This window comes from Lytechinus pictus, chromosome 1, assembly GCF_037042905.1.
Source record: "Lytechinus pictus isolate F3 Inbred chromosome 1, Lp3.0, whole genome shotgun sequence".
Lineage (NCBI taxonomy): Eukaryota > Metazoa > Echinodermata > Echinoidea > Temnopleuroida > Toxopneustidae > Lytechinus > Lytechinus pictus.
Window position 1 is genome coordinate 35,731,491 of NC_087245.1, and position 11,536 is coordinate 35,743,026.

The 11,536-nt window shown below is 36.0% G+C and overlaps 1 protein-coding gene across 1 annotated transcript in view; it reads left to right on the plus strand.

Annotated features, from left to right (window-relative positions):
- LOC129261824 (glutamate--cysteine ligase catalytic subunit-like) overlaps nucleotides 1-7,479 on the plus strand; it is a 40,585-nt gene extending 33,106 nt beyond the window's left edge. Inside the window, exons 13-16 of the mRNA XM_054899861.2 lie at nucleotides 1,059-1,163; nucleotides 2,445-2,526; nucleotides 3,923-4,162; nucleotides 5,819-7,479. Coding sequence (XP_054755836.2) covers nucleotides 1,059-1,163; nucleotides 2,445-2,526; nucleotides 3,923-4,162; nucleotides 5,819-6,054 — 663 coding nt within the window. The 3' untranslated portion in view covers nucleotides 6,055-7,479. The remainder of the gene's footprint in view (nucleotides 1-1,058; nucleotides 1,164-2,444; nucleotides 2,527-3,922; nucleotides 4,163-5,818) is intronic.
- Nucleotides 7,480-11,536: the final 4,057 nt, after the last annotated feature.

Genomic DNA, 11,536 nt, shown 5'->3' on the forward strand with positions numbered 1-11,536 from the left:
GGGTACCCTTTATTCACTATCTAAACTGTGTGTGTATCATGTAGGCCTGTTCATAGTTCACTTATAAGAGAAAATCTGAATCGAAAGTCTTAAACTTCCTGAGAAACTTGATAGGTAACTTAATGATAATAATAATAATAAATGTCATTTATATAGCGCTTTATCAATCTACGACTGCACAAAGCGCTTCACAATTATTATTACCCGGTCACTTGATTCATAGCATTTTAAGCAGCCTGTTAGGCACACTTGCTAAACCAACCACAATGACGGTTGTTTCCTACCGGTATGTTTGGATCCAAACTTAGGTTTAGATTGAATGCACCTGTCATTGTAAAATGAGAGAGTGAGACTGCCTAGATCTGGGCCTCATCTTATAAAGAGTTACGATTGATCCAATCAATCGTAACTCTATGGAAATCCATCAGTGTCATAATTTTTTATACAGGAAATTGCAAAATGTCCTTTAAAACAAAGGAGAACACACAAAATTGTCAAGAAATCAATGAATATATAAATATGCATTTATATCTAGAAAAGTTTTTGAACATACATGCATTTTTTATATTGACTTTGCTGGCTTTCCATAGTTGCGTTTGATTGTATCAATCCCAACTCTCTGTGAGATGGGGCCCTGGTGGCTTTATGAAGCTCACAGTGTGAGATAGTCAGTACCTTGCCTGGCTGTATCATTCAATGGATTACTTACAACATTTTTTAACCTATTTTTTTTTCAAAGAAAATCAGAAATGTCAAAACTTAGAGAAACCTAAATGAGGCGGCGATATAAATCTGATGGGACTCTGATTAGCTCTTTTGTTTGGTACAAAATTACTTGATAAGACAACTATTTTAACATTTGCTAGATTTTATGATTCGGCTGAATTGATAATTTGTATAGAATTCCCAGGCATATGTAAACCTTTTATTCTAATCACAGATTTTAGCCATTTTCACATATTTATGGCTTGAGATAATCTACAAGTTATTCTACTTTGCCTTGTGACAAAGCATTTGATGTTGCGTAATCATACCATTCTTTGTATTGTTGTTACTAGGTGCAATTGACTGACTTTGAGAATGCCGCCTATGTTGTATTCCTGGTTCTTTTGACACGTGCCATCTTGACCTTTAAGCTTAACTTCCTCATTCCGATCTCCAAGGTAATTATAGCATTACAATTTTTTTCCAGACAGACTGCATGGCAGCCTCCAGGGTCATCGAGGGTCTGCATTACATTTTAGAATTTTCATGCATCCGGTAAATTTGCCATGCGTCGGTATACAAATAGCAAATAGGCATGAGTGCGTTGGTGCGAGATTTCGCATGAGATGTAAGAAAGATGCTTTATTCAACTAGGCATTAGCCGAGTTGAATAGTGTCTCTTTCTTTCGTCGTGTGTGCAAACGTACAAATGTTTGACATTCAGTCTCTCATTTGCTCGCGTACAATAAGCTAGGTAGGCGTTGTACAATAATTACGTATGCATGGCAAATTTACCGGATGCGTGGGCTAGCCATGCGCCGGTAATTTGCATGGTTGTAAAAAAAATATATATTTTTTGCCAAAAAATTCCACCATGCTATAAAATGAACGATACTCAAATTTGTTTGGGCATCGGTAGGACTAGTGAGCATGCGGTATTCAGCATGCGGTAACTATGGAAACTAGTCTAAATAGTCAACAGTTCCATAGTTGCCTTATGCTCACAAAACCTACCGATGCACTCACATCTGTGCATCATTTGTGTAATGACACACGATCGCTGTATTCTAGTTATATCCCTACTAGTAATGTATCAAATTAATCTGGTGGGTGTTTCATAAAGCTGTTTGTAAGATAAGAGCGACTTTAAGAACGACTGGTAATCCTTTCTTGTGGTAAATAGTATACACCATTGGCGATGGTTTAGCGCTTAAGAAGGGTTCACCAGTCGTTCTTAAAGTCGCTCTTAAGTTACAAACATCTTTATGAAACGGCCCCCCGTTATATATGGAAGCATGATACGAATTGAATCTATATTTCAACATAAGTCATTGCTATGTCTGGCAAGCTGTAGGACTTGCTTTAGGGTTGCCAGTGAAAACCTTAAGAAGATTGGAAGAAATGGAATGTCGGCGGTCGAGATTAGATGGAAAGCCCTTCTTGTGCTTAGTCCATTTGTAGTAGGGTCCATGGAATAGCTCAGGTCGGTGTTTCATAAAGCTGTTCGTAAGTTAAGAGCGACTTTAAGAATGACTGGTGAAACTTTCCTAGGTGCAAAAAAATCACAAATTAACATGCAATGGTGAATATCATTTACCAAAAGATAGGATACCATTTTTTGTATAGTCACTTGTGACTTACGAACAGCTTTATGAAACAGCCTCCTGGTATTCCATTCTGAGCCATCCAATATGATATAAATACAATCAAATCAATGGTGTATATTTGACCTCCATTAGGTGGATGAAAATATGAAGAATGCACAAAAGAGAGATGCAGTACTCAACCAACAGTTCTACTTCAGGAAAGATATCCATTCATGTGAGTAAGGTCATACTCTTTTCATTTTCATTGGACTCGCGGTATACACAGCAAACCACAACTCTAGTCACTTTTCGTTCACAATGCACATGCAACGCATTTCATTAGTGACGCATGGATCGCGTCGTAGACACATTCATCATCCATTCTACAGCTTTTGCCGACACTGATCGCATTGAGATTTAAGAAAAAAATTCAGAAACAATCGGATGAATAAGATACGATGGTCCCTCACTGAAGTAGTAGTAAAGTTTATGTAGACAAATCTTTATTTTAATACCAACATTCTACAGTCTATAATTTGGTATAAATTTAGAAGCATACATTATGTTTATGAATTACCTTTTAGTGGGAAAATCAGTTCTATTCATTCCTTTCAATTCTAATAGCTGTATAGTGTAGTGGGTTTTACGGTACACCATGTATCTTTCATGGGCAATTGTTGGTACGAAAACAGACCACCCAAACTTAGCTTTGTGTATAATTAAAGAATGATACAAAGTGATACTCCCATTCAAGAGCACTAAAGTTTATAGACAGTTCTAAATCTATTCACAAGTACTAAGGATACTCTGAATAGACAAGAAGTCTATTCATTATTACCCTGAGTTATGTATGAATGAAGCGGGAAGTTTATTCAGAAGTTCCCAGGGTAAATTTCAAAAGTAGTTTATGGCCTTTTCACACATGAATCTTGAATCATCATTGTAATGATGATTGCAATTCGTCTCTAGAATCATCGGACCTTTCACACGGAAACTTCGTACTGTAATTTGAGTGAAACTTAACTGGAATTCACCTCCAGTAGAATTTGAATTCGTGATTGTGATTGGCGTTCGTGATTCTAGTTTGGTTTCACTCATGCAAAAAATTTGTCATTAGCCTTAATTTTCACTGGGATTATCATTCAAGTTATGATTTTTTTACCATGTGAAAGGGCGGTTAGTTCATTGTCATCTTACTCTTTATTGAAAGATTCAATCCAGTTCTAAGTTGCAAGGCTCAGTGTTACATTCAAGTCATGACTGTAGTATCTAACAAAAGCCCATGAATTCATCTTTTAAATGAACTTATAAGATAAACCTTGCCTTTTCATTGGTGCACTATATATTACCCTGGCTTTTGTTCCAGGTACTTGGTGCATTCAAGGAATTAATCCTACCGGGAGTGCCCATTCTCTTCACCTGGTTTGAGGATGTCACAATTGTACTTTGATCAGTTATTTTGTGTATTTTATCGTTTTGAATTTATATTGATATTTAACAATAAATGCAGAAACTCCTGCCAAAAAGGGGCAGGGGGATGTAATTATAACATTTATTGAATGATAGGATGAATGGAAGCTATGTGTTTGTAAACACAAAAGTCTCATGGCACTTCTACTTTCTGTTACTAGTCAATGATAGCGAACTTCAGACAGACACCGGCAAGTGCACCAGGGATGTGACAGAGTACTATGGCTGCATGAGCATCGACACCATCGTCAATGGCGGCTCCATGCCCGGGTGCAAGGAGGCTCGGTTCCCTGGTCTTATCCCGTTGGTCCATCAGTACATTAATACAGTTGAAGGGGTTGATGTGGATACCAGATGTACAATACTTCATTACCTGAGACTCATTTCAGACAGGGCAGCAGGTATGTTAATCAAGGGCCCTGTCTTACAAAGAGTTACGATTGATCCAATCAATCGTAATTCTGGAAATCCATCAGTGTCATAATTTTTTCTACATAAAATTTTTAAAATGTCCTTTGTAAACGAAGGCGAACACACCAAATTGTCAAGATTACGATGAATTTATGTACTTTACGTCATATCTAGAAAACATTTTGAACATTCATGTATTTTAGATGTTGACGTTGCTGGCTGTCCATAGTTGTGATTGATCGGATCAATCGCAGCTCTTTTTAAGACGGGCCCAAGATATCTCTCTATAATACATGTTGATTTGTTGGGGTGTTACAAGCAACGTGCAATTGATCGCAAGCCAGAGTCAGGTCCAATAGTTGAAATTCATGCATTTGATTGCAAATGTGTAGTTAATGGTCTGCCTCTTGCATTAACAATTATGAATTGATTTATCTTAGTGAAATCTATATATCACTTTGTAAATTTGCATCTGAAATTTGTAATTGATTGCAAATATATTTTTTGCAACATCCCCCCCTCCGTCTCACTCCACTGATGTAGGTACATAGAGACTGAAGGCTTACCAATGCCATTACGTGTAGATGCTACGGTCAACCATAAAATGAACATTTATATACATGATGATGCGTTCTGATGCTTTTGATTTGGTTGGTTTGTGTCTGTAATTCAATTTGCACCTCACCATTTCCATTGTATAGAACTTATGAATGAATAAGTGGATCAACACCAAATTCAAGTGCTGCGAGGCTCAAGGACTCTTAAAACTTTCATTTATTTTGGGGTCTAACTTCGAATAAGTTACAAAAGTGTTATTTATGGATAAAGGATAAAAAAGAAGATGAGAATCTTTACAAATGGACCTAAACGGCCGTCAAATTTTCACCCCTCACTGTCCATGAAAGGAAAATGTCAGAATTGATGAATGATTCCCCAGGGGCCCGTTGCAGAAAGAGTTGCAATCAATCGCAACTCTAAAATCATGCGCAACTTGATTTTCAACCAATCGAAAGCGCGCATTTGGGTCTTGCGATTTATTTTTTTACTTGCGTTTAAACGCAACTCTTTCTGCAACGGACCCCAGGTCAGACAAATATTATTTGTAAAGGTAACGGGGTGATCTATGGGGATGAATTTTGCATCTGAAATTACATGTTGGAGATATGATATCAACCCTTTTAGAGCTGGGTTGTTTGGACCCATCTTAAATATTGAGAAATTGGCCTTCAAACCAGCGTCGTAATGAAAACTGTCTTGCCCACCACCTATTATGTAATCTACAAAATTGTTCCTTATTCAGGGTTCCCACAGTCATGGAAAATCCTGGAAAAATTTGTGGTCATGGAAAAATCAGGGAAAATTTGTGAAAAGTCATGGAATTGCATGGAATGGCTATGGCAGCTTTCCAGTGTGTCGCGTCTGGGCAACTCTCATACTCTGTGATCATACTGTGCTATTATAATTGGTGTTCATGATTTCCATTTTTCCCAGTTTTGTGACATCCCAAATTTTACATTACTCTCGGGACGTCATGGGAAGTCATGGAAAGCAGCAATTTAGTCATGGAATTCTGTTTTCAAATTTCTGTGGGAACCCTGCTTACTATAAAACAGAACTGTAATAGTTATTGATTTTCTGTCTTTCAGGTCGGCTCAAGACCACAGCAAGGTGGATCCGTGATTTCATCCACACTCACCCCGACTACAAGCAAGACTCAGTCGTTTCGGAACTAATCAACTACGACCTTATCAAAGAATGCGACCTCATCACAAGAGGTACCGTGGAAGCGCCGGATCTCTTTCACACACAGACGTCACGGTCCAGCGACGATATTCCAGAATCCATAGAGAGTATGGAAACTCAAATAGACACCAACTCGTGAAGTTTCCTAATCTTCCTCGCGTTTACTTTTTATACAGATTATATGTTTTTATAGATTTATGTTTAGATACATTATATATATGTGTGTATGTGTGTATATATTTTGTTTTATATTCATGACTGATGGATATTACACAATTGATCATGAAATAATAAATTAAAAGAATTATATCATTTCTTCTATAGTACTCTTTAGTATCAGACCAAGGAGAATCATTATTTTTTTCATTATTTAGGCCCGTATTCTGAAGTCGGGTTTAACTTAAACTCAGGTTTAAAGTTGTGGTTTAAGTATAGATAGCCAATTGTTACATAAATCACTAACAGTAGAGATATCATAATTCGGCTCATTTGGCTCACAAATCATTCATAATTTTCGAGGAAGTATAAATAGATGATTATCTTCAACATCGATGAATCAGGGAAGAGCACAGTAAACATAAGAAACAAACAACTTAATAAAAAGTCGGACACTTTTGGCTTCCCATAATTTTAGCACAGAGTTAGACCATGGTCTAAGTTAAACGTGACTTCAGAATACGGGCCTTAGAGTCTGAGTAAGTTAGAATCAGTTCAGTATATAATTCTGTTTAATAAAGAATGATTATCTCATAATGAAAACAAATCACAAAGAGATTACTCATTAAGCATGATATCAATGATTTTATGGACAATTTCTCTTCAAGTGAATTCAATTCAGTATCAGTGAATATCAGTTGTGGTGAAAAACAACAATAAATTGTGTCATGAATGGTTCCCTTGTTCGCCTGAAGAAGCTTTCAACTACAATCAGTATGTAAAGTGTAGAGCCTTAATCCTAAAAGACCGATTGGTGCTGATTCAGCAAAATAATTTACTCTTGGTGATTTTATTATAGACAATGACTGTCTACTGACTGCATAGTCACCAGTTGAGTTCTTGGCCGAAGAATAAATAAAATAATATAATAATATAGGATTTGTATAGCGCACGTATCCACCTTGCTAGGTGCTCAAGGCGCTCCTATATTACCCCGGCTAAGCTAGTCTACCGATTCTGGTGCGCACAGCTTTTTGAGGAATCACTTCCTGCCGGTACCCATTTACCTCACCTGGGTCGAGTGCAGCACAATGTGGATAAATTTCTTGCCGAAGGAAATTATGCCATGGCTGGGATTCGAACCCACATCTCTCTGTTTCAAAGTCTGGAGACTAATCCACAACTCCTTTTTTATAAGGGCTTTATTGTACAAATAAAATTAATTTAGTTTTTAAGATGTGCAATGGGTTCATTAAAAAATAGTCAATGAGCCTCAATGAGCCTCTTTGAATATAGTACCTAATTCTAACACTTCGTTTAATCTTTTTACCTTTCAAAAAGACGAAAACATACACTTGAATCATTTATACTATGAAAGAATATTTCAAATAAATATTAGTTGTTTTTATGTTCTTGTCTATTTTTATGTTCTTGTCTTCTTGCTTTTTCAAGACCAACAATGTGATTCATATTAACTTAAAGGTCAAGTCTACCCCAGATAAATGTTAATTTTAATCAATAGAGAAAAATCAAACAAGAATATCGTTGAAAATTTCAGATGTAAAATAAGAAAGTTATAACATTTTAAAGTTTTGCTTATTTTTCACAAAACAGTTATATGCACAACTCGGCAACATGCACATGAGAGAGTCGGCGATGTCATCCACTCACTATTTCTTTTGTTTTTTATTTTTTTAATTAAACAATATTTCAATTTTTACAGATTTGACAATAAGGACCAGTTTTACTGAACCATAAAATGTTAGAACAATTGTAATTCCCCATGTTCATGGAGGAAAAAATTTATTTCACCTTCCAATGAGGAGAAAATTAAGATATTTCATACTTCATATAATAGAATACAAAAGAAATAGTGAGTGAGTGACGTCATCATTCCCCTCATTTGCTTACCGACCAGGATGTGCATATAACTGTTTTGTGAAATTTAGCAAAACTTTAAAATGTCATAACTTTCCTATTTTACATCCGATTTTGATGAAATTTTCAGTGTTATGCTTCTTGGATTTTTCTCTATTTGTTCAAATCAACTTGTTGTTGGGGTGGACTTGTCCTTTAAAGAGGAATGTAAGAAGCACAAATAAACTCTATGCACTTTAGAAAACCTTAAAGTGTGCAAGTTAATTTTATGGAAAAACTGACGAGGAATGAGTATGAAATGATTTTCAAACTCAGATCGATGGTCATAAAGAGATCTGGGGGCCCGTAACACAAAGCTTAGATATGATCGTAGAACATTTTTCTACGACTGATTGCATTGACTACAAATTACAATCAATCGTGAACATCAAGCGTATGATTAATCACTAACCTTTGTGTTCCGGGACCCTGAAGTTAATTTTTAAAATATATTTTAGGTGATATCCCTAATTCATTTTCCTCAATCTATTTTTTGCAAAGTGATGAGAAATTAATTTTCTTTCTTAAAAGTTGTGATTATTTAATGACTTCATCAAAGAGCCCAGAATAATCAAAATGATGATTATATCTGCTTATATATTTATTATTATTATTATTATTATTTATATTCTGCGCTCATCCCAGAATGGCCCAAAGCGCTTACAACAAGAAAAATAAATTGTTACAACTATAAAATTGAAACCTTACAATCCTAAAAATCTGGATTGGAAAAAAAAAATGTTTTAAGTCCCTTTTTAAATGAAGCAACAGATGGTGATTGTCTAAGAGTAAAAGGTAAGCGATTCCAAGATTTTGAAGCGGTTATGATAAAAGTCCTATCTCCAGCCAGTTTCTTAGTGATTTTATATGTGAGACGGTATGGGTCACTGGAGGCTCGTACATTCCTGCGAGGGGTGAATAGGGTCAAACAATCACGCAAATATAAAGGTGCCTGCTTATTAAGAGACTTAAAAACCAACAAAAGTAACTTAAAAACTATATGATGTCGTATGGGAAGCCAGTGTAACGTTTCAAGGAGTGGTTTAGAGAATTGAAATCTTGTTACTTGATAAATTATTCGGGCTGCCCAATTTTGAAACCTTTGAATGCGATCTACTTGAGTAATGGGGATGTTAGAGAGAAGACCATTGCAGTAATCTAAACGGGACAGAACTAGAGAACGAATTGCATTGTATTGCAACACTCATTTGCAACACTTAATCTGATTTCTCTTAGTTTATTTATGGTGTAACATCATTACCCTTAATTTCAGAAGCAGCTGAATCACTAAGCATTCAATAAGTATCATTTTCAATGAAAATGAAAGTATATATTTGAATATGAAAAGAATTGATGTTGTTTGTAAAATCCTCATATGTATATCCCATGCCTTCTGGCTGCCTTCTGGCATAAAACTTCTAGAACATTACTTCCGTTGCGGGCCATATACATGTGTGAGTTTTGTTCTGTATTGTAATCACATTCTTTACTGTATTCTAATTGCAATATGGTATATGATTGGTCTGCAAAGTTGATTCACTGTTGTTATATTCTCTTAAAGTTGAATTAAGAAGGGGGTGAGTTTCCATAAATATAGGTTCTACATACAATATATAGTATATATAAGTTGTTCAAACAGATAGCATGTCACAAAAATCCTCTGCCTTCTCGATATTTTGCTTTGAAAGTCTATGAAATTAGCCACCTGTCAGAGCCCGAGAGACGAGTGTACAGAAAAGTCACTCGGAGTGTGACGTCACCGGGGGGAATTTAGTATAAGAGGTGCCTGAATGTCATACAGAAATGCTATGCAGAGAGAGAAAGATATTTTACAATTTTTTTTCAAAGCAACTCAAATCAAACAAATATGACTGATATGTACAAATCTTTACTTTCCCTGTATAAAAAACAGTATGAATAACCACCATGAACTCTTCAATCATGATGTAAGATAGCAAACAGTGAGTTATTGAATGATATTTTCATTATTTCTCATTTATTTTATCACGATGTTCAATCAAGTGAGTAGCTGGAAAGTAATTCCGGCGGCGAGCTCAGCGCGCGCTGAACGCATACTAGTACACACAACACCCAGCTAGGCATTGAGTGTACTGTTATGGTCTGGTATGTCGACTTAGTTCTTGGCCGTGCAGCGATCCCCTGGCGTTTTTTCTTCTTTTCTTTTGTCTTTGACTCCACTTTTATATCCTCTGGATCATTTCCACTCATAGCTCATTCCACAGAACAATCTTGAACCAAACGTATAGTATTCTTTCTCGGCCTTCTGAGTTGTTTTCTATATTTAATTACGCTAGGGGTCACCGTCACACATACAAACGCAATTCGCAAGTGAGTTGAAGACAGCCGGAGCGGGCGGCCGGTCGGCACAAAGCAATTCCGCAACCAACTGTGTTTTTTTGCAAGAGCCGCGTCACACGCGGATAAATATGTCATAATAACACGTCTGCTACGTTATCGACTGGTGAGAAGATCTCGATCAAATTTCATATTATTCACCTTGAAATTATTCCTTTAGGGTCTATGGTATCATTCTGAGGGAATTCACATATTTGGAATAATAGTACGGCCACAAATATTTTAATCATTTCCTCTTTGCAAGTTCTATGGCTCGCAGATACAACTTCAACTGCAGTTATTCCATATGAAGGAGTACGTGCATAGTACACAAAACGGCACTGCTTTGTTTACTACACCGGGACCGAATACCCCCCGGTGACGTCACACTCAAAGAACACCCGTCTCAGTAGGCATTGCAGGAGCGAACTCAGGGAAAATGGGTAGGGATAAATCGTTCAAATTCACTATTTTGAAAAAAGAAAATGGGGGGTCGAATCACCTATTAGTGTTTGGGGGGTTGTAAGGTTGCTATTAATGTAAATATCTCAATATTTGGAATCGTCTTCTTAATTCAACTTTAAATATATATTTTTTCTTCATTTGTATGCTTATTGCAACAGTAAGGTGATTGGGTATGTTATTTAAATGGGCTAAGGTTTTGTTTCATGGAAAGATGACATTTTAAATTACATATTTATTCACACAACAGTAGTAATGCTGTAGTTGAAATTAAAATCTTCAAGGGAATGAGATGTACATTATATACATCCTCCCTGGAATGTTACAATTGAACCAGAATAATTATTTGGAAAAATAAAAAGTTCCAAATTGCTATGTAAAAAATTGTAGCATTGTGTTCTTCATGATTTCACACACACAGAATGCTACCCCCCCCCCCCTTTCAAATTATGGGATCTATTCTGTGATCATGCAGGTATTTAGAAAGGGATCATATGTAACCATTACATTTTGGCTGGGTATACAGATTGTAAACTTTCAATATTAAAAAGATATTTCTATATATTGAGTGTACAAATGTTTATTATCTGTTACACATTTCATTTGGCAAAGCAAGACTCGTGAATTAATTGATGTATCCACATGAACTGAGTCACTGTAAATAAAAGAAAACGTAGGTATATATATATAAATACAGTGTGTCTAGGAATTATACATTAACAGCAATGCAA